This window comes from Narcine bancroftii, chromosome 3, assembly GCF_036971445.1.
Source record: "Narcine bancroftii isolate sNarBan1 chromosome 3, sNarBan1.hap1, whole genome shotgun sequence".
NCBI lineage: Eukaryota > Metazoa > Chordata > Chondrichthyes > Torpediniformes > Narcinidae > Narcine > Narcine bancroftii.
The window spans coordinates 250817469-250841691 of NC_091471.1; the positions used below are offsets into that span (position 1 = coordinate 250817469).

Sequence of the window (24223 nt, forward strand, 5' to 3'; positions counted from 1 at the left end):
CAACAGGATTATAGGGATTTCATCCTCTGCCATGTTAACTTGGACTAATTTAATATGAGGTCAGAGGGTGTGTCAGTGTTAGAGTGAGGGGTGTATCAGTGAGGGGGTGTCAGAATTTTTAAAGTGCATCCAGGAGAACATGTTGTGTCAGTAGGTTTGTGGATTCTACAAAGGATGAGGCAATGCTAGGCCTACTTCTTGGGAATGAAGTTGACCAAGTGATGGTGCTCGTGGGTCTGCACTTTGAGGAGAGCGATCATAATTGTAAATTTCAAAGTCATTAAAGAAAGGGATAAATTCTAAATTGGGGGAAGACAGGGCTTGGTAAACGCCCACTGGGAGAAGCTACTTCGAAGTAAGCCTACATCTGGTAGGTTGGACTTTTTGAAGGCCAATGTATTGCTGCAATGGGAAGGGTAAGGATGGTCTGTCAAGTCCAGAGAACTGTGGATGTCAAGGGATTTCCAGGGCTTGATATAGAAAATAAAGAAAACAGATTGTATGTGTATGCATATGAGGGGTAGAGATAGAGTAAATGGAAGCAGGCTTTTTCCACTGAGGTTGGGTGAGACAAAAGCTATAGAATATGGGACAAGGGTGAAAGGTGAAATGTTTCAGGGGAACCACACAGAGAGTGGTGGGAGTGTGGAATGAGCTGCCAGTGAAAGTGGTAAATGTAGATACAATGTTGCCATTTAAGAAAAATTTGGACACATCAAACCTCATTGTCAATTGTAAAGATGCAGAATTTTGTTGGATAAAAAGATCGCTAAAAGTTTTGATTCCTGGACGATTCCATTCTTCATAGTTTGCATCTAAAATGGCCGGTTGTAATAAATGATTAAGTAGAATAGCACAAGTAGATATAAATCCCATAATTCAAAAAAATGTCCTAAATTGACTCCAAATCTTCATCTATGTCTCATTATTAAATTCTTTGTTAGTTTTGGAATTGAGAGAGGTGAAGGTGAGCCCAATACTGCCCATAATGAAATATTCTTAAATTCTGTTTCCATTCAATTGGGGCAGCCATCTCTATTACCAAACTGTAAGAACAATAACATATTTCTTATGTTCATTGCCCAATAAAAAAAACAGTCCTCCATCGTTTCTTGAGTTCTGAAGATTACTTTTATTTATTCTTGGTTTCTTTCCTTGCCAAATATATGACATAATAGATGATTCCAATGTGTCAAAGAAAGACTTAGAAATAAAAATGGTAATGATTGAAATAAATATAAAAATTTTGGTAAAATATTCATTTTAATCGAATTAATACAGTTATCATAGTTAGAAAAAGTGGTGAACATCCAGAGAGTATTGTTTTAGTCTGATTAAATAAAACTACAAAGTTTTATTTTAAGAGGTTTTTAAAATTCTTAGTTATCATAGATATTTAAATTGATCTTTCACTATTTTAAAAGGATAATTAGAATATAGAGTATGTGGACCTTTTAGTGGTAATAGTTCACTCTGTTGCAGATTATGTTTATATCCTGCAAATTTACTAAAGCATGTAAGTAACGACAATATCTTTGGTATGGATACCTCTGGAATGGACACAAAAAGTAAAAGGTCATCTGCATGTAGAGATAATCTATGTTCAATAGGTCCTCCAAACAGACATTTTTTTAGATATTATCAAATTAGACATTTTATTCATTCTAAACTTTCAGTATTTCTATATCGTCAGGATCTGAATTTCATACACAAACTTTTTGAATTACAATTTATACATGAAGGTTTAATATCTGCCTTATATTATAAAATATTGAATTTAAAAACAGTCTCTTTAATTAGAATCAAAACTGAATGGGAGAATGATCTTAATATGTCTATTTCAGAAGAAGATTAGATTTCAATTTTGGATCTTATCCATGACTCATCTTTATCCGCTAGGCACAGTTTTATTCAATTTAAAGTGATGCATGGAGTACATTTTTCTGAAGTTAAGCTCACTCCAATCTACCCAGATATCAACTCGTTGTATGACAAATGTAAAAGGTTTGAAGTCTCTTTGATACATATATTTTTGTTTTGTCCCTTTAGCAGAATATTGAATAGCTATTTTCAGAATACTTTCACCCATTTTTGGGATTGATCTAGAACCAGCTCCATTGATTGCAATGTTTGGCTTCTCCAGTAATATAACCATATTTAACGTCTAACCAAAAACAGGTCTTAGCATTTTCTACATTTCTGGCTAGAAGAGGAATATTGCTTAAATGAAAAGAGGATTTTCCACCCACCTATAGACAAGTTACTGGATATTATGTCCTTTCTAAGTTTGGAAGAAATCAGACATAATGCGAGGAAGATTTAGATCTCTTTCGATAACACTTGGAGTCCATTTATAGCTTACTTTCATAACTGGAATGATCAAAGAGCAGGGATGCAGTAAATGGGCATGTTTCATCGGATCTCCGGAGACTGTTGCTTGATTTCAAGTCTGCTTGAATTTCAATCTTCGTTGGTGGATGGGGTTAGGTCTTTATAATCAACCTTTTTCTTTTTTTTTCTCTTTTCCTTTCCTTTTCTTTTTTTAACTATTCACTATATGCTTAGGTTGGAATATGAGCCCATGTATTATTATTTCTATATGATATGACACCAATTCGAGTGTATATTTAATTTATATGGATCTATAATGTATGGTTGTATGATAAAACTCAATAAAAATAATTTTAAAAGAAAGAAAAATTTGGACAGGTTCAGATTCAGATTTATTGTCAGAGTCCATGAGATTCTTTTTCTCGTGTGTGAGGCAGAATTAACACTTATTGATAGTACAAAAAAGGACTATACTCAATGTACACATCATGTAAACAAAACTGACTGTCCAATACAGAGAGGAAAAAGATCAATAAAGTGCAAAAGTAAGAGTCCTTAAATGAGTCCCTGAGTTTGTCATGGTGGAGAGGTGGCAGCTGTTCCTGAACTTGGTTGTGTGAGTCGTGTGGTACCTGTACCTCTTTCCTGATGGCCACAGCGTGAATAGTGTGTGTGCTCGGTGGTGTGGATCCTTGATGATTGCAGCTGCTCTCCGACAGCAGCGTTCCCTGCAAATGTTTTTTTTTATGGTAGGGAGAGTTTTGCATGTGATGTCCTGGGAAATGTCCACTACTTTCTGTGATGTCCTGGCCAGTGTCCACCCCATACAAGCCGATCAGCACACTTTCCACCACAGATAGGAGGGGTAGGGAGGGATATGATCTGGGTGCAGGTCAATGGATGAAGTGCCTGTTTTTGTGCTGCAGTGCTCTCTGGTTCTATGAGTGCTTACAACCAATGTAAATAGTGTAGGGGTTGATTAAATAAGACATTAGAAGGGTAAAGAGAGGCCATAAAATAGCATTGCCAAATTCTAAGGCACTGTAAAAGTATATGAAGAGCAAGGGTAACCAGTCACCGAGTGGGATCCGTTAGGGAGCCACAGGGTGAGGATGAATTTAATGAATAATTTTCATCTGCAAGAAGGAGAAAGATATGGTAATTGAGATTTCATTGGGATAGTGAAATTCTAAACCATGTTGAGGTTAAAAAAAGAGGCATTAGAGCAGACATAAAGGTGGATAAATCCTCATTGATGTACCTCAGCTTGCTATGGGGAATTGGTGGGGTCCTGATGAATACTTACATCATCACTGGCCACTGGTCAGGTGACTGGCAGACAGCCCCAGTGTTATCTCAATTCAAGAAAGGCAAAAAGCTATAGGAAAAAAATTCTGCGGAGGATTGGAAAAATGCTGGGGACTTGCTGTGGTTTATATACATTAAAGTCTTTGATATGAATGCAGGAGGAATGATCAGTAAAATTGGTGGAGTTATTGACAGTGAGGAGGATACAAAATGATACTGATCAGTTGATAAGGTGGACAGGGCCATAGCAGATGGAATTTAATTCTGGTAAGTGAGAGTGATGCATTTTGACTCGTCAAACAGGGGAGGATCTATGTGAACACTGGGGTCCTTGGTAGTATTGAGCAACACAGGAAGCTTAATGTACATCTAAAGGTCCCTGAAGGTGGCCACAGAGATAAACAGGGCAGTGAAAAAAGCAAATGGGCCATCTTGGGTCTACATTTTGCAATTTTTGTCTCTTCTTCCATGAAGATGGAAACAAAATAATTGTTTAATTCCTTGTCCATTTCTTGATTCCTAATTATGCATTCGCCTATCTCAGTCTGCAAGGAGACCTCATTTGTCCATGCTATCCTGTTCCTTTTCACTACTCCATAAAAACTCTCATTGTCTTTTCCCACATTTCTCACCAGTCTCATTCTGGCGACCATATACAAGTAAGCTTCCTTTTTGGGTTTCTCACTGTCTTTCACATCTCTCGCAACTTGTGCATTTCACTGTCTGCCCACCACCATATCTTTCAATGTGTTCTTCCAATCTTCCTGTTAGCTCTCCTTTCATATCCTTTGTTTAGATTGAAGACCTTAGTCTCACCCTGATTCCCCCTTTCGTGAGCGGCACAGTTAGTACAGGGGTTAGTGTGATGCTAGTCAGCGACCCAGGTTCAAATCCTGCACTGTCTTGTAAGAAGTTTTTATGTTACGTGGGTTTCTTCCAGCTGCTCTGGTTTCCTCCCACCATTCAAAAATGTACCAGAGTTGTAAGTCAATTGGATGTAATGGATGGCAAGGGATTGTGGCCCAGAAGGGCCTGTTACTGTGCTGTATGTCTAAATGTAAAATTCACAATGTTAAATTCTACCGTATTCAGATACAGGACCTATAATTTTGTCAATGCATTTTCTGCATTAGATCCCCCTTCTACTTAATTTTGTTTTTTGCTGTGTACTATTTTTGTTGTTGTTACTTTTCAAACTCCCCCTTCTCTATTTGTTTCCCCCCCCCTCTCTGAATTCCCCTTAAACTACTTCCCTCTCCACAATCTCATTCACCCTCATCCTCCTCAGTGAAATCCAGGTGCAAAACAGCCCCAATTATGCTTTCATGGTTCCAGAGTACATGGAATAACATTTGCACTCTGTCATAACTAACAGGCTGGGTTCCCATTGAAAATGTCGACATTTTAGTCAAATTGTTTTCTTCCAGGAGTGCAAATAGGAAACAAGACAGCAGCCAAATGTCTCCCACCCTCCTTTCATCTGGTTAAGCGAGTCTGACTTACCTTCACTGCTATTATGTGTCCCGATTTCTTGAACCTCATTTTCCACACCTGCCCACATGTTCCGCTGCCAATCTCACCCAGGTTTTCCAGGTCACTGATTTCAGCCTGATATCGCTGAAACAAACATACAAAGAAGCAATGGTCATGGAATGGTTATCATTTACCTATTGCTTCCAGACCTTATTTCAGGGAGAGTGACTGGCCTGGATAAGCAAGCACCTAACCAAGTCTGACATCAGGTATCAGGGGAAACACACCAACAGTTTGCATCGTACCTTGTCCTGATGCTGACCTGTGAGTATGCTAATTAACATTTTGAAAAGTTAAGTTGTGGTTTAGTTGGCTAGAGTAGAGTTAGCCAGGTTAAGGCATTAATAGCACAGGTGAGGTACTGGAGGATTGGAGGATTGTGAATGTTCTGTTGTAAGAAAGGCTATAAGAATAATATGGGAAATTATAAATGTGCCTTACATCAGTAGTGGGTAAGTTGTTGGAAGGTATCCTAAGAAGGTGGATATATAAACAATTGAATAAACATAGATTGATTAGGGACAGTAACTTGGAAGGTTAGTCCAGAAGGTTCAGTTGCTCAGATTTAGGGTGATTGGATTACACATTGGCTTTGTGGGAGAATCCTGAGAGTGATTGCCTCTGTAACTGGAGCTTTTTAGATGCATTTCCTCAAAACAGAGAGTGAAAGGAAGCTCCAACTGGGAGGTGTTTTACAAAATACATTACAGCTCCAATTATCCAAAATCCTCATTTATCCATATTTTTAAAATTTTTCAAATAAATATCCCAAACAATCATAACTCTTCATTTATCCAAAATCCTGACCTCACAGGTTTTTAAAAAAATTCACTCCACATGAAATTAGAACAATGATTGTCCTCGTTTCAGGTAACTTCTTCCCCTCTCTCTTTCTATTTCTTCTTTACCTTCCCCTACTGATTTTTCTCTCTCAAACTGTGTGCCGCTGGCTCCCAGCTGCAAACAGTTGGAAGAATCCCTTGTCCCAGCGTTATCAAGGACAGCAGCCTCCAGGGCAGGTGCAGCATCTTGGGCTCAGTGGCGTTCCCTCTCCTTCCCCGTTCCCTCCCTCGTCTGCCCTTCCTTCCCACCCTCCCCTTCCCTCCTCAGCACCCTGAAGCTCCCGATGCCAACTCCGAACCCTCCCCTTGGCCTACTACTGCACACACACACCAGACTCCCTGGGGTGCATGTGCGATAAGCCTTGGGGAAGGTTCGGAGTCAGGACTCAGGAGCTCTGGTAACCAGGGAGACTGAAGCCCACTGACTCGCCAATGAGTGTTCCACTGGCCCAGGAAGCCACCCCGGGGATTAGCGGTAGGAGTGGGGACATGTCAGGATTGGTGGCAGCGGTTGGGAGGTCTTGGTGATTGGCAGCTGTTGTTGTTGCTGTTTAAACACTGATGCAAGGGATTTGCTGTTGATACTGGACTGTTTTTAAAAAATGACCAGTTATCTGGAAAAAAAATTTATCCGACGTAAGCCAGGTCCCAACCATTTTGGATAATCGAAGTTGTACTGTAAATGGATTTACTATCGTAATATTAAAAGAAACAACCTCCAGCAATGGGGTCTAGAACAAAATAACACAATCTGAAAAGTTGATTCAGGGGAATGTCGAGGATTACATCTTCACATCAAAGGACATACAACTCTTCTTCAAATATGCCAAGACTGACATTCAATTGAAAATTTCAGGATAATAGTTTTTTACTGGCTGAGAAATACAAATCTAGCAGGTGGAATTAAGATAGAGATGATGATAATCTAACTGGCAGAGTAAAGATAGGTGAATGGCCTGAGTGCTCCTAATACAGTATCCAGTATCTATGGTAATTGATAGATGCCTACTAAGTGTATTTTCCGGTTGCTTGAGACTTACTCTTACAATGCTGAACTAATAGACCTGCATTAAGAATAAACAGTTTAAAAGACAAAAATACCCTACTGTACTTACTCTGAACAAACTTCACTTGCATGAAGATATAAACCTTAAAGCATTTTACTTTATTTTCAGTCACATTCTTCGAAAACATTTAACTGTCGCTGCATCTGCAGGTTCCTCCCCCTCCAAGGAGTTGCCCGAAAGACAAACAATAATATTATAGATAATTAACAACCCCTCCCAAGTTTATAGAATAAAGCCTCTGACCAAGGTGACTCTTACTAAGCAGGAATAAGGAGACACTTTAAGAGAGTCACCCCAACAGCGACCAGCATCAACCAGCTCTTCATCCTGGGCAACGCCATTGCTGTTTCACATAAATTTATTCTAACAGCTGCTATGAGCAAAGCATGATTAAAGCACGCTACTAGCTGAATATTTGCTACCGTCTTCACCAATGGTTTATGTGTTACTTCTGAGAACATTTACAATTTTAAACGCATATTTTTTTACATGTTATTTTATTCTTAATTTATTTTCCTCGCTATTTTTGAGAGTTGATTGAATTCCGGATACCAGAGTTTTACTGTACTTATCCATACCTGCAGCTTTCTTCAGAGTTAGGTCATAGTTCTAACACATTTCGAACCAAGTTGTCTACAAAGCACAAGGAGCCACATATCTCTTACCTGCCCTCCGATTGTCAGATACCCTGTCTGCTTCATGATCTCTTGCAGCTTCTGTTCAATCTCTATGCTGCAAAGACAAACATATTGAAGGTTTTGACAATCCTTGAACAAATCATGAAATTAGATTGAAAGTATGTCTAAAGGTATCTAAGACTTTGGACCTGATGGAGTGCATCCCAGGATAGTGAAAGAAATGGTAGAAATTATAGTCAATGGGCTTGATCTGGGGGAATTGGAAGACATCAAATGTCACACTACTGCTTAAATAAAAGGATGGCAGCAAAAGACAGGTAACTATCGACCAGCTAGTTTGACATCTGAAGTCAGGCAAATGCTTGAAGCTGTCTCTAAGAAGGAAATAGTGAGACATCTGGATAGAAATTGTTCCATCTGGCAGATGGATCCAAGAAGGGCAGGCCCTGTTTGACAAATTTACTAGAGTCTTTTGAGAATATAACAAATGTTGTGTATAGAGGGGAACAGGTGGATGTTGTGCACTTTGATTTCCAGAAGGCATTCAATCAGGCTTAAAAGGTTTACCTGTAAGGTAAGGAGCATTGGGGGTAATGTATTGGCATGGACAGAGGATAGGTTAACCAACAGAAGGCAAAGAGTTGGGGCGAATTGATGTTTCTCTGCTTGGAAATCAGTAGTGAGCAGAGAGCCGCAAGGATCAGGGTTAAGTGCGCAGCTGTTCACGACATCCATAAACAGGAAGAGAAGACAGAGTGTTACGTATCTTAATTTTCTGCATGGAAGAGCAAATTATGCAGAGGATTCAGAAAGATACAGATGTTAAGTAGGTGGGCAAAGATCTGGCAGATGGAATACAATGTTGGTAGACGCAAGGTCATCCACTTTAGAAAGAAAAAAAAAATCAGATTATTATTAAAATGGTGAAAGGACTTCAGCATGCTGTTGTGTGCTTGTGCATGAATCACCAAAGGTTGGTTTGCAGATGCAGCAGGTCACCAGGAAGGCAAATGGAATGTGGCCTTCATTGCTAGAGGGATTGAATCTAAGAGATGGAAGTTCTGCTGCAACTACAGGGTACTGGTGTGGGGGCACGTGGAGGATGGTGTGCAGCTTTGGTCTCCTCACTTGAGAAAGGGCTTTGGAGAGAGTGGAGAGGAGGTTCACTGGCTGATCCTGGGTGAGGCTATGATGATGGAATGAATCACCTGGGACTAAACACTGGAATTCTACTGTGCACTGGAATGCAAAAATGCAAAGCTGTGTTTCCCTAGAGAAAATTACTTACAACTTAAGGAAAAATTACACCATTTTCTTGAAAATTTGGCACCCATACAATTATACACAATTGTAATTGACACAATTGACACAATTATAATGTGGATCATCGTGCCTTGCCATGCTGCCCTCCCAGTCTATGCCTCAATTGGTTGGGGTGGGGGTGGAGGGAAAGTGGGGGCAGGGGCCATCCCATCCCAACCAGGAAAAAGTCAAGAAAAAAATAACAGCCTGAGCACTGGCCACTGTGACGTGACAAACCCATAAACCCCCGATATATGTTTCGTACCTGTAATGAACATCCTGAATGTTGCGTCTAACTGTGGTCGCTTAAGAGTTAAAAGTGGAGGGGGTAAAGGGGATAGAAAAAGCTGGAACTCTAAAGAAAATCTTGTATAGAATTGATAATTATAAACTGTAACCACTGTTGATGTTGTCAACATTAATATCGATTAAGATTGATAAGTGTTTGAGTTTAAGTTTGGAAAATCACAAATAAAATATTTACAACACTGGAATTCAGAAGAATAAGAGGGGATATTATTAAAATTATGATGGGAATAGATGAGATAGAAGTGGTAAAGTTGTAGTTGAGACAAGAACAAGGAAACACACCCCAAGATTCAGGGGAGTAGATTTAGGATTGGGGTTGAGGATTAACTGCTTCTTCCAAAGGAATGAATCTGTGGAATTCTCTGCCCAAGGAAGCAGTAGAGGCTGCTTTGTTAAATATATTTAAGACACAGTTAGATGGAATTTTACAGAGTAGAAGAATTAAGGGTTATGGGGAAATAGTAAGTAGGTGAAGCTTGAATCACGGTCAGATCAGCCATAATCTTATAAAATGGCGGAGCAGGCTCAACAGGCCTACTCCTATTATGGTTTTTGCCCCGAAAGCCAAATAATTCCTTCTTCCCGACACAAAGCATATTTTTTCCACTGATGTTTTGTCATGCCAGCTCGAGGAAAAGATCTCTACCCTCACTACATTACCTACTGTTCATGTTATCACTGAGGACCACGGATGATTCTATCATGACAGAAACTTCCCATTAGGCCACAAGGCAAGTCTCTTCTACACCTACCAACTGCTGTGCTCCAGGACAGAATAGACTCCTCTTCCCTTGATAAACAAGAAAGTCTGCGGATGCTGGGACTGAGTGCAATACACCAACGTGCTGGAGAAACTCAGCAAGTCATGCAGCACCTAGGCCCTTTACTTCCTATGGATGCTATGTGACCGAGTTTCTTCGGAACATTTGAATATTAGTCTCCTTTCCTCTTGTTTTATTGACATTCTCTCAAGCCCCTAAAAAAGAATAATTAAGAGTAGACATATCTCCTCATGTCTTCTCTACCATCCAGTAATATGATAGCTGAATAAGTGCTCCATTTTCCCACATTATCCCATTAATCTCTCAGTTTTCTTTTATTCAACCCCCAGTTTTGTCCACTCTCTCAAGATTCCACCTCTCATCTACATGCTAGAAGCAATTTAACAGCAGCCAATTGCTTTCAGTCTTCTACTGCAAATTTCAGCTTATTTTTTTTGTAATTCTTTATTTATCGCACTATGAACCATAACAACCAATATATTTACAGATGCATCTCTTTAAATATTCAGTGACATTTTCCTTTTTTTCCCCCATCCCTCCCTTCCCCCTTCCCACCCCCCTCCAAAAACAGCAAATATTGAACATATAAAATACAATAAAACAATATCTTTATACAAAAGGAATACAAACAAAAAAGACGGATCATCTACTTACTCACATTAAATCTGATCGTGTTTATCTTCTTATCATTTTAGGTGGTGGTGGTCCGAGGCCTGCTCTTTCTGTTATGTTCCATATATGGTTTCCAGGTTTTTTCAAACATTGTAACTTTGTCTTTTAAATTATATGTGACTTTTTTTTCCCAATAGGATACACTTAAACTTTGTTATATATTCCGTTAATGTTTATCGTCCAATGTGGCCATCTAATATCTTTATTTTCACTTCTTTTCCACCTCTTCACCACCTCCATCCCATTTTTTTTCCATGATTGTTTTTCAAGTTTTCCTTTTTAATCTCAATATATGACAACGCACTTAAGACATGAAATACCCCAACAATCCCCACAAGCAATAACCCTTTAACCTCAAATGAACCTCCCTCCTTGGATTGCCCCTTGTTCCTTGACGGCAACCACAACTCACCTTTTCATTCGGTTTGTGAACTTATTCGCAAGCGTCAATCGATTTCGCAGTGACCATTATTCTCCCACCCCAAGCCCCCCTCAGAGAACACTATTTTCCTATACTTATAACAAAGCTCTCTCTTTTTTCCCTTCTTTCCCTTCTCTTATCCATCTTTAAATCTTATATATATATATATATATATATATATATCTTTACTTTATATTTATTACATATTTTTGTATATTTTCTTGCTGGTCTTCCTTCTTGTCACTCCTCCTCCTCTCTTCTGTCCTGCAAATGTTCAGAAATTCTTGGGCTTTCTTTGGGTCCAAGAACAGTCTATTCCGTTCCCCAGGAATGAATACTTTGAGTACTGCTGGATGTCTTAATATAAAGTTATCCCTTTTCTTGCATAAGATTGCTTTTGCCGTGTTGAATTCCTTCCTCTTCTTTAAAAGTTCGAAGCTTATGTCGGGTAAAAAAAAATAAAAAATTTTTTTGGTCCCTTATATTCCAATGCCTTATTGTCTTAGAGAGGACAATTCTGCCTGCTCCAGTATGTTTTCTCTTGTCGCATATCTTAGAAATTTTACCAATACGGATCTCGGTTTTTGATGTGGTGGCGGTTTCGGTACTAGCGCTCTATGCGCCCTTTTGATTTCTATTTCTTCATGTGAATCTGACGTTCCCAGCACCTTCGGGATCCATCCTTCTATAAATTCCTTCATATCTGACCCTTCTTTGCTTTCTTTCAGGCCCACTATTTTTATGTTGTTTCGCCCTCTGTAGTTTTCCAATACGTCAATTTTTTGTGACAATAAATCTTGTGTCTCTTTAATTTTTTTTCGCTCTCTTCCAACTTCCCTCTTAAATCATTTATCTCCATTTCTACAGCAGCTTCTCGTTCCTCCACATTTTCTACTCTTTTCCCTATTTAAGTCATGACCAACTCTAAGCTTTGCATTCTGTCTTCAGCTCTTTTCATTTTTCTTTTGATTGAACTAAATTCTAATGATAGCCATTCTTTTAATGTCCTCATTTGTTCTTTGAAAAAGGCTTTATCTAAACTTTGTCCTTCTATTTTACCTTCTTCTTTCCTTTGAAATTCTTGGTCTTCTTCCTCCTCTTCTTCTGTGTCTGTATCTATGTCTGTGTCATCTTCTTCTCTTTTCTGTATCTGTGTATCTTCATCCTTCTCTGGTGAGCTGCTTCTGTATCCTGGCTGGGCCAGCTGTTGGGCATCCTGCTGCAGGTCTACCCGTTGTTGGGCCTCCCACTGCAGGTCGACCTGCTGCTGGGCCCCCTGCTGCAGGCTGACCCACTGCTGGGCCTCCTGCCACAGTTCATCCCCCTGCCAGTCGTCCCGTTGCTGCTCACCCTCTTTCAGCCCTTCATTCTCTTTCTCACCACTCTTCTTTTCTTCTTTCTTGCTTACTTCTCCCAGCCGAATGCCCCGATACTGGGCGTCTCTTAGCTGGCTGCTCCTCAGCTGAGCCCCCTCCCGCCGGCGTTAACTTTTTCTTTTACTTGCACATGCGCAGTTGCGCACCTCTTCTTGGCTCTGAGAGCCATTTTTGAAGTCCACCGGTCAGGAGGACACCGCTCCTCTGGGGACTCACTAACACCAGAGATCAACCGCTCCTCTCCACAGTGGCTCTCTGCTCCGACGTGCAGGTAAGGCCTTCTCCAGTGATTTTCCTTCTTCCCTTTTCTCTGTTATTCTTACTTTTTCTCTTTAGGGTGCTATTTTCTGTCTCTTCTCTGTAACTTTATCTTTCATTTCCTGTATTTTATGTTTATTGAGCTCTGTTTTTTCACACTTTTTTTTCTTTTCTCTGGAGAAGGCTGGTTCCACTCAACCAGCCACTACTCCATCACGTGACTCCCCTCGAAGTTCAGCTATTTGAGGCTCTGTGCACAAGACTCATCACATCCCTTCTTTACTATTGGATGCAACATTGGCAGTCCTATCATTACAGCTACTGGTGACTCTCCCAGTCCAATTCATTCTCATCTTTCCTGTAATGTAATGGCCAACTTTATATAGTTATAAAGCTCTAATCTATCTAACGTTATATAATTTATGGTTTGAACATAGAACACTTTTAGAACAGCCTGCCTATATTTTGCTCAAACTTTGATGAAAGTTGGTTATGTATAGCTTTGCTATATAAAGTACTCTATTTGACCTTCTGAGTTTCTCCAGCATTGTGTTTTCATTTGTCTCACACATGTCCTTTAAACTTTCCCCTCTCACCTACTATCTAGACTCTATTATTTGACATTTTCACCCTGGGAGAAAGAGACAATTTACTTTCTTTATGCTCTTCATTATTTTATGTTCTTCTCCCTAGTGGCCTATCAGCCTCCAATGCTCCAGAGTAGACTATCAAAGTTTGGGATGGCATAGCTCACGAGGTGGTTAACTCAACAGCTTTACAGCGCCAGCGATCGGGACCAGGGATCAAATCCCGCACTGTCTGTAAGGAGTTTGTGTGTGTTTTCCCCAGGGGCTCCAGTTTCCTTCCACCGTTTGAAGCATACCAGGGGTGTAGGCTAATGGGTGTAAATTAGTTGGCATGAACCCGTGGGCAGAAATGGCCTGTCTAAATTTTAGTGGGAAAAGGGAAGCTATTGGATTCTCAGACCAAGGGATTGTAGGATGAAGGTAATTGTGGTGTAAAGCATAATACAGGGAGAGACAAAGGAAGCTTTCCTACTCATTTAACTCATTCTTCTCAAGGAATGCACAATTTTCCACACAGCACCTTCCCTGTCTCTAATATCCTGTGCATAGAATGTCAGGAAAAATCAGCATTAATTACTCAAACTGTCTTCCCGAAGTCTCCCGAAGTGGTGCCGATCTTGTGGTTAGTATTTTATCACCATGTTGTAAACTAGAATTTTTAAACCCTAATGAAAAGGGAATACATTTCAAGGTTGAGAAGGTGCATGACTCGAAGGGCAACTTGAAGGTTCTTGCATTTCATGGACTTGTTTTTCTAGGTAACAGAGCCGGTGTCTTCTTTATTAAGTGCAAACTGTAGTTACAGAAGATCCAGTTGAAGGAATAAGGGCTTAAAATAGGAAATATGATGCTAATTAAGCGATTTCCTTTGCTTCAATTATAAGTTAGATATTTAAATAAATTAGACCAAGAGTCAGGCATTCATGACACTTGACTGAAGAGGGAAAGCAAGCTCAGAATGCTTTTGAAATGGCATAGCAATCACACGAGGAAGTAATAGCTCAGGAAAGTGAAGAAGGCCTTAGGCCCGAAACGTCGGGTATACAGCTTTACCTCCTATGTACATTGCGAGACCTGCTGAGTTCCTCCAGCATTTCTGTGTTTTTACTAAGGTGAAAGCAAGTTCATCAGAAGATATGAGAAACATTTCTTTCCATAGAGGTCCTGATCAGCATCTGGAATATTCCACAGAAAGGGATGATCAAAGTCAGAACTTAAATTTTAATCGGTATCTAGGGAAGAAAGAAATTAAGATCTGACTTCATGAAAAAGGAGCTTGTGATCATGGAACAGCACAAGAACAGGACCTTCGGTCTGTACTAAACATGATGCTCAAATCAAACTAAAATTCTGCTGCCTGCGCTGATAGACATCCTGCCATCCCTTTCATGGTCATGTGGCTATCTAGAAGCCTCCTAAATGCTACTGTTGAATCTGCTTCCACCACCACTCCTGACAGCCAGTCCCAGACATGTGCAATATATTTTCCCCTGCACATCTCCCTTGAACTCCCCACCTCACCTTAAACACGTGTAGTCTAGTGTTTGGTTAGGATTCCCTTCAGCCCTCTAGGCACCAGAGAATACCTGCTAAACCAGGAAGCAACCTGGTTTAATACAGCTGCAATGTGTCCATCTTACTTTTATACTTAATGCCCCACCCAACGAAGCCAAGCACACCATGCGCACAGAGAGTATTAAAGAAGGTTCAGAAAAGACTGAACTGAGACAAACCTACAATTACAAGGAAAGAGTAGAGAGAATATGTTGTTTTCTTTGAAGAGAAGGCTGAGAGATCGGATAGTAAAAACACAATGGTGGAGAAACTCAGCAGGGCACACAGTATACTTTATATAGTTAAAATAAAGATACATAACCAACATTTCAGACATGAGCCCTTCATCAAGGTATGATCAATATGTAAGCAGGCTCCTGAATAAAATAGCAAGGGAGGGACAGGGGGAGGAGCATAGGTCCACAGGCACTAGGTCATGGGTGGATACAGGAGGAAGGGTGTTGGGGAGAAGGGGAGTGGGGGAGGAAGTTGGGAACTGCGGAAGCCAGAGGGGGAGGGATTTAGTTTGAGGGCTGGAGAGGCCAGAGGGTGAAGGTGACAGGCAGGGGAAGTCAGAAGGGGAAGATGGAGATTTGATATAATCATGTTATGGAGGCTGGTTTCAAAGTGGTCCTTGAGAAGGAACTGGATAAATGCACGTCACAAAAACTTGCAAGACACTGAGAAAGCTGGAATGAGTCAGTTATGCTAGTGGTAAAACAGAACAGGACAATACACCAAATGGCCTTTGTGCTAAAATGGCTTTCTGTGCTAGAACCAAATGGAAAAAGGGAAATACAAGGTTGCAAAATTAATGTAAATACAAATTGAGAAAGGAATAAATGAACTTTTATGTTTCAGGAAGAAAATGAAACAAATGCTCAAACTTTTCTTACTGAGAAATGAAAGATGATTTACTTAAGAGTGAATCGCTGAAACAGGTTCTCTCTCCTTGTTGCCAGGTCTGAAGAATGACCAATCTCTCTTGGCCAACTGGTCTGAATCAACCAAAGTGTAAAACCCCCTACTTTTGGTCTTTATAGAGGCAGCGAGATTGAACACCACCTTCAACCTCAAACTTGAAATGTGTCTCAATATTTGAATAGGTAAATGAAAGCAAGGAACACAGCCCTGTCTTACCTTTCCATGCTCCTCTGCTGCAGAGGTTGTGGGAGGTTGAGCATGTGCCGAGGGCGTGAAGGGGTCGGGTGATGCTGTGGGGAGGTCTCTGATGAAGATGATCGGCTGCCAGCATCGTTTGCTAATGGAAGCTGAAGAGCTGAAAACAAGGAAATGCTGCTGTTACATTGAACACCAACACCCTTCTGCCACAAAGCCTGTCGACAGTGAAACCCCCACCACTCAGTCACTCCAAGGGCCCTGGCCACCAAATCCAAACTGCCCAGGATTTAAGCACAAGCAATTGTAGTTGGTGATTAGAAGCCAAGACAGGACTCAAGCCCAACAATGCAAAAACCTGCAAATAAGCTACTGTCAATGGAGGGAAAAGAAGTGAAAAAAGAGAACCGAAAATTGGTGTCTTCCCATGATACATGAGCAAGTTGGAAGAATCCCTAGCCACTCTTGTCCACCTCCCAGTAGCTAATTCCAAAGATGCATTGCCACTTTCAAGAAGTTAAAAAGTTTTTCTCCTGGAGGATAATAAAGTGGAGAGGGATCAATAATGGAAATGTTGACCACTTATAATGGTCCAGACTCTTGAATCCAACTGCAATTTCAAAGGGTTAACACCCAGAGTTTTACACCATAGAGTTATTTGCCTTAACTCGTCCATCCCCACCAAGATAACTAATCTACTCTAATCCCATTTCCCTGTGTTTGGCTCACATGCCTCTAAATCCTTTCTATACATGGACCTACCCAAATGTCTTTGAAACATTGTAATTGTACCCATCACCACAGCTTCCTCTGGAGAAAACACAGAAATGCTGCAGGAACTCAGCAGGTCTCGCAGTATCCATAGGAGGTAAAGATATTTAACCGACCTTTCAGGCCTCAGCTCTTCTTCAAGGTCGAATTAAACAATGTTTTGGGCTTGAGCCTTTCTTCAAGGTCTATCTTTGCAACCTATGGATGCTGCGAGACCTGCTGAGTTCCTCCAGCAATTCTGTGCTTTTACTGCAATCTGCAAGCCTTTTATGTTTCACTGCTTTCTCTGGCAGCTTGTGTGAAAATCTTGCTCTTCAGATCCCCTTTAAATCTTTTCCTCCCTCCCTCTCACCTTAAACCCTTGGCCTTCAGTTTTAGATTCCTCTGTCCTGGGGAAAAGACTGTGATTATCTACCCTATCAATTGCTCTTTTAATTTTAGATTGCTCGAAATGGTCACTCCTCAGCCTCCTTCTAGCCAGAGAAAACTGTTCCAGCCCGCGCAGTTTCTCTTGATAACTCAAGTTCTCCAGTCCAGGCAACATTCCTGCTCCCTCTCTAGCTTAACCACATCCCTCCTATAGTGTGGTGACCAGGACTGCACATAATACTCCCAGTGGTGCCTAACCAACCATTTACAATGTGATATTCCAACTGCAAATTCATTGCCTCAGCTGATAAGGTGGGAATACCAGGCACCTTATTCCCCCTCTGCTTATTCCTGTTGACACTGTTGTACTTGTGCCCCACGGTATCGCTGTTCACTAGTACTCGCCCTGCTATTCATATGTCCTATAGAAGAACCATACAACATTACAACATAGAAAACAGGCCCTAGAGACCTTCTAGTCTGTACCAAACTATTAATCTGTCTAGTCCCACTGACCTGCACCCAGTCCATAGCCCTCTGTACCTCTCCCATCCATGTACCTGTCCAAACCTTTCTTAAATGTGAAAACTGAGCCTGCATTTAGCTGGCAGCTCGTTCCACACTCCCGTTTCTCTCTGAATGAAGAAGTTTCTCCTCAAATTCTCCCTAAACTTTTCCCCTTTCACCTTAACCTCAGTGGAAAAAGCCTACTTGCATTTACTTTGTGTATTCCCCTCATAATTCTATATACTTTACCAAATCTCCCCTCATCCTACACTCCAGGGAATAAAGTCCTAACCTGTTTAACCTTTCTCTGAAACTGAATTCCTGAGCGGGTTAGCTGATTATAACCCATTTGTTCCTCGTATATGTAATGGGAACAAATACCTCAAATTTTAAGACAAATTCATAAATTTTCCCAAAGAGCAATCGGGATTCTTTCTAAAAAGACCAGGACACTACAGGAACAGGCCCTTCAGCCAAGTGTTTGTGCTGAGCTTGATACCCTAGTTAAAACTCTTGATAAAGGTTTCAGTCCCAAAACCATGGATTTCTGTCTGACCTGCTAAGTTCCTCCAGTTCATTGTTTGCTTCAGCTAAAACTCTGCTGCTTGCCGATAATACATATCCCTCTATTCCCAAAATAAAAAAGACGAGGGGGGGGGGATGAGAGTTGACAAAGGAAGAAGAGAGAGGGGAAGGGGCACAGGCTTACAGGTAAGATGTCATAGATGGATATAGGTGGGAGGGTACGAGAAAACAAAAAGCTGAGGTGATAGGGGAAGGGGGTAGGACTCTAAATAGAGATGGAAAGGAAGGGGGTGAAAAGCTTGTTTCCCTTTACTTCCTATAGGTGCTGTATGGCCTGTTGAATTTCTCCAGCACTTTTTGTATTGCTGTACAATCCCAGCATCTGCAGACGTTCCTGCTTAACAACATCTTGGTAAATCTCCTGTGGACAAAGGACCACATTCTTCCTGTAATGGGGCAAAAAGAATTACACACAATTCGTGCTGCCTAACCAACGTTTTATATAGTGTTACGCTATATGCATCCTCAATAAACCCACCTACTCCCACAGTTATCTCAATTCCACAGTGTCCCACCATCTCCTCTAAGGATTCTATTCCATTTTTTCAATTCCTCAGTCTCTGCTGCATCTGCTCCCAGGGCATCTGAGAAAACGTGGTTTCCCCTCTACTGCCATCAACTCAGCCCTCACCTGCATCCCCTCTTTTTCCCACACATCTGCCCTGGCCCCCTCTGCCCCTAGACAAACAAGGACAGGATTCCCCTTGTCCTCACCTACCACTCCACCAGCCTCCACATCCAACACATTATCCTTCACAATTTCTGACACCTACAATGGGATCCCACCACCTGATACATCTTTCTCTCCCTTCCACTGCTGCTTTCCATGAAGAATCCTCCCTCAGTGACTTAATCATCCACTCAACCCTTCCCACTAATCACCCCCTCGGCACCTACCCCGGTGACCACAAGAACTGCTACACCTGCATTTGCAGCTCCTGCCTCACCACTCTTCAGGGCACCAAACACTCCTTTCAAATGTGTCATTTACTGCGTCCGATGCGGCCTCCTCTACATCAGGGAGGCTGATTGCAGACTGGGAAATTATTTCTTTGACTATTTTCACTCTGTTCATGCATCAGTAAGGAACTCCCAGTGGACAACCATTTCAGTTTCTCACACCGTTCTCACACTGCCATGTCAGTCCAGTCCCCATGTACTGCCAAACTGAGGCCACCCGCAAATTGGAGGAATACTTTATATTCTATTTTGGCATGCTCCAACCAGATGGCATTAACATCAACCTTCAGTTTCCGTTAAACTCCCATCTTGGGTCTCTCGGTTTCCCTTTCCCGCCACATTTCCTCCAACTCCCTACCCCTTCTTTCTATTATAGAGCGACCCTTCTTAAGTCTTTTGCCCTCTCCCCTATCACTCCTCAATTTCTTTCTCTTCTACTCCCCCACCTGTAACCATCATTACCTCTTACATGTTAGCCTATGCACATTCCCCTTCCTCCCTCCTCTCCTCTCCTTCTCTCACCTTTTTATTCAGACATCTACCTGTTTTCCCAGATCCCAGATGAAGTGTTCAGGCCCGAAACTTTGGTTGCCTTTTACTTCCTATGGATGCTGAGTTACCTGTCACACTTTAGGGTATTGCACTCAACCCCATCATCTGCAATTTCTTGTTTAACACTTTTATCTAGATGCAATGTGCCTTCTTTATTTTATACTTAATGTATTGCCCAATGAAGCCAAGCATAGCATACACCTTATTTACAATCCTATCCACTTGCATGGCCACTTTTATTGAACTATGGACCTGGACCCCAGATCCCTCTACACATCAATGCTCTAAAGAGTCCTGCCATTAATTGTATTCATTCACCTTACATTTAAGCCTCCCAAAGTGCAACACCTCCCACTTGTTCAGATTAAACTCTATCTGTCATTTCTCTGCCCATATCTGTAACTGGTTTGTATCCTGTTGTATTTTTTGATAACCCTCCACACTGTTCATAACTGCATCAATGTTAGTGTCACCTACAAACTTATTAACCCACTCATTTTTTTCATCCAAATCTATATATCACAAATAACACCAATCCTCCAGAAAGAATAACATCCTTTCACCCTATCCTGCCTTCAATGGGGTAATCAAAACTGAATCAAACTATTAACTCACTGAATCCAATGTATCTGTATTTTCTAGATCAGCTGGCCAAATGCCTTTGCTAAAGTTCATGCAGACAACATCCACTGCCTGACTCTCATCAACCACCTTTATCATCACTGCAAAAAACAATCAAATTTGAAAATATGGGCTGCCCCTCACAAAGCTATGCTGACTGGCCCTCATCTGACTATGCCTTTCTAAATAAGTGTAAATCTTATCTTTAGGTATCCTCTCCAATAGTTTCGCAACCACTGACATGAGGCTCACTGGCCTATAAATCCTGGATTATCACTATTTCCCTTCTTGAATAAACACTGGCTACTATTCAGTCCGCTGGGATCTTGCCTGTTGCTAGTGAGCATACAAAGATCTTCATCAAGGCCCCAACAATCTCCTCGCTTGCTTCTTTCAATAACTGGGAAATATCGCATCAGGCTCCCAAAGCATCCACCTTTCTGATCTCCAAAAGGCAAAGCACCATTTAGTTCTTGATTTCAAAATGCCTTAACCCAGATGCATTCTCCACTCTATGCTCCCTATCACTATATCCTCCAAGTTCTTCTCATTGATGAATACCAATGCAGAGTAGCTTTATCTAGTAGCGTTCCAACCTCCTCTGACTCCACACATAAATCTCTTCCTTTGTCCTTGAGAGGTCCTTTCCCCTCCCTCATCATCCTTCTGTTTTACTGTGAGAATAAATTGTGTTTAATCTTGCTCACCAAGGACATTTAATGGCCCCCTTTGGCCTACCTAATGCCTTGCTTGAACTCTTTCTTCAATCTTTATATTCCTCCAGGGCCCTGTCCGATTGTAGTTTCCTAAACCTTACATACCCTTTTTTGCTTTTTGACTAGATTCATGACATCTTTCATTATCCAAGATTTTTTCTCCATCTTGCTGGAACATGCCAGTTCTGGACTTTAATTGACTAGTCCTTCCATGTCAGTTGCAGACTTGCCTGAAAACAGATCCACCCAGTAATAACAACATAATTTGCCCTCCCCCAACTTAGTATTTTACCTCGAGGTCCAGGCTTTATTTTTATTTACAGCTATCTTGAAACTTACGGAATTGTGATCACTATTCCCAAAATCCCCTCCCATTATAACTCAACTGGTCACCCTCGTTTCCCAATACGAGGTGTAGTATAGACCTTTCCCTGGTTGAATTATCTGCTAAATGCTTCAAGAAACCATTCCAGATGCATCCAACAAATTATGCCCAGTCAGTATTGGGGAAATGAAAGTAGCCCACTATGACAACCCTGTTACTTTTACAACTTTCCATAATCTGCCTACATATCTGTCCCTCTATCTATTGGGAGGCCCCTAGTATATTTCCATCAGAGTGAATTTTTTTATCTCTACCCACACTGCCTCAGTGAATAAGCCCTCCAGTACATCCACTCTGAGTGCAGTTGTGTCACTCTCCCTAACTCCTCTTGTAACCCTTCTGCTCTTTCACAATCCCATCTAAAAAAGCAATACCCAGGACCACTGAGCTGCCAATCATGTCTCTCTTGCAGCTATGTCTCTATAACAACCACAACATCATAATTCCATGTACTAATCCAGGCTCTGTTCATCTGCCTTACTCACAATCCTCCTTACATTAAAATAAACACACTTCAGCCCCTCAATGTTGTTGTGTCTTTTCACCTGTCCTTCCTTGCCCTCATCTCTGCCATCTCCTCAACTTCTCCAAGGGCAGCCTGCTGCTCTAGTTTAAACCCTCCCAAGTAGTACTGGCGAACCTCCTCACGAGTTGGTTCACTCCAGTTCAGGTGTAACCCATCCCACCTGTCCAATGATCCAAACATCTGAATCTTACCGTCCTGCAAAATCCTGAGCTTACAATCCTGATAGTCCTGCTTTTTAGTGCCACTTCACTCCCTGTAATCAATCGGCAGGATCACATCTCCCTTCCTACCCAAGTTATTGGCATCAATATGGACCACGACTTCTAGCTGCTCACTACCCCCCCCTCTCAAAGCGTCCTGTCCCTGGCATCAGAGAGGCACCATACTCTCCTGCAGTCTCGCTTACGGACACAAAACGCCTCGCTGTGTTCCTGAATGTGGATTCTCCTCCCACTATTGCTCTATCTGACCACCCTCACCGGCTGAGCCTCAGAGCCAGTCATGGTGTCAGTGACACAGCTGGTGTTGATCATTTCCTCCCCCAGCTCCTCCATTATGCTACTGGTGGGGTGGGGAATGCCTGATGATTAATTATGTCATAACTATTAATGAGGAAATAGCCATAGGGAACACTGCACTATCTGCCTATTTCTAGTGATTGTCCAGCTACCTGCAGCCTACACCTTAGGTCTGACCACATTGCTGTAGCTACAATTTATAATCCTCTGAGACTCACACATGATCCTGGGGTCATTCCTCTCCTGTGCCAATTCCTTGATGTGTTCAAAAAGGAGCTGCAGTTGGATAGACCTTCATAGGTGTAGTGTCCAGGGACCCTGGAAGTCTGTTATGACAATCAACAGCAAGTTTTCACAGCTCCCTCAGCCCCAACTAAGATAAGCCCTGCTCTTTGCGACATTACATGCCATTTTCGGTCATCAATTAACCTAGGTTAGGTAGAAGTGCATCTCTCTCCCAATACCAACACACAAAATGAGGTGTTAAACAGAGTTCTTCTCAAGTAAATTTGACAAAATGGTCTGTGTGGGAATTCACTGATAAATATTGAGTGAGCAGATATTACCATAAATATTTTATACTTAGAATTTAAAGACTGGATAAAAAACATCTTAATCTGGTGAACAGTTTGATTCAATTTGCTTATTCATATCAATTAAAAGTAGATCCATTTAGAGTCACCCTAATTTAGGAGGGTTAGGGAGGAATTGTTAACAGAGAGTTGAATCATCTCTTGGAACTTGGTTATACATCACAGCAAAATCAAGTTCCCTTGGAACACAAAATGGCTGCACACTTGGATGTAAAATGAAAGCTTAAAGAAGAGGTCAACGGTGAGATTGTGGGGATTCTGAAGAAGAGGAATGGAAATGCCAAATTTATCTCCAAAACCTGCTGCAAAGGGTGTAACATGAGGCAGCATATGAAAATTACCACATAATTTAAGGGTTGAATGAAAGTTACATTTATTTTAAAAAAAGAACTTCAACAAAGAAAGAAAATGGGAATAATATAGCCCAGCACTGCAGAATGCTGGACTTCCTCAACTTGAACCTCTCCAGTTGAGAGGTTCTAAGAGGCATGAGTTGGCGACCCCATTAGATAGGGTTTGGGAGGAGTCTATGGGCAATTTGCTCCAACTTCTGCTAGATCTTGGAGACAGGAGCAGGATCTGAATGGTGTTCAGAATTTTGGGAAACCAAACACAATAGAGAATGAGTCCTCACCAATTCTATCCAATATGCACAATGTACATTACCTGTGAAGATAAAGAATGTTTGGAAAAGGGTGGAATTATTGTGCAGTCTCCTACCACACAGCATCAATATCAACTCTCCAATTTCCATTAAACCCCCCCCCCATCTCTCCTTTTTCCCTCATTCTTCTTGTCTTCATATTTTTTAGGGACACAAGGATGTGTCTAAATGCTGCATACAGACCAGCCCACCCTTGGCAATGCGTCCATAAGCTCCAAAGCCAGGTCAGCCACTATCACCAAAGCTCATCAATAATATTCAGCATTTCTAGCAGACAAAGAAACTTCAGGAGAGCAGTGACAGATGAAAAGAAGTGAAAGGAAGGCCATGCCATGAAATACTAAATAAAGAGGTATT

The 24223-nt window shown here is 41.3% G+C and overlaps 1 protein-coding gene across 7 annotated transcripts in view; it reads right to left on the reverse strand.

Moving 5' to 3' along the window:
- The window catches only part of map2k7 (mitogen-activated protein kinase kinase 7), an 85542-nt gene that overhangs the window by 41244 nt on the left and 20075 nt on the right, over nt 1–24223 (reverse strand). For all 7 annotated transcript variants that reach the window (XM_069927556.1, XM_069927555.1, XM_069927554.1 and 4 more), the window contains 3 exons: nt 16121–16259; nt 7747–7813; nt 5143–5256 (listed from right to left, as the gene is read on the reverse strand). In XM_069927556.1, coding sequence (XP_069783657.1) covers nt 5143–5256; nt 7747–7813; nt 16121–16259 — 320 coding nt within the window. The remainder of the gene's footprint in view (nt 1–5142; nt 5257–7746; nt 7814–16120; nt 16260–24223) is intronic.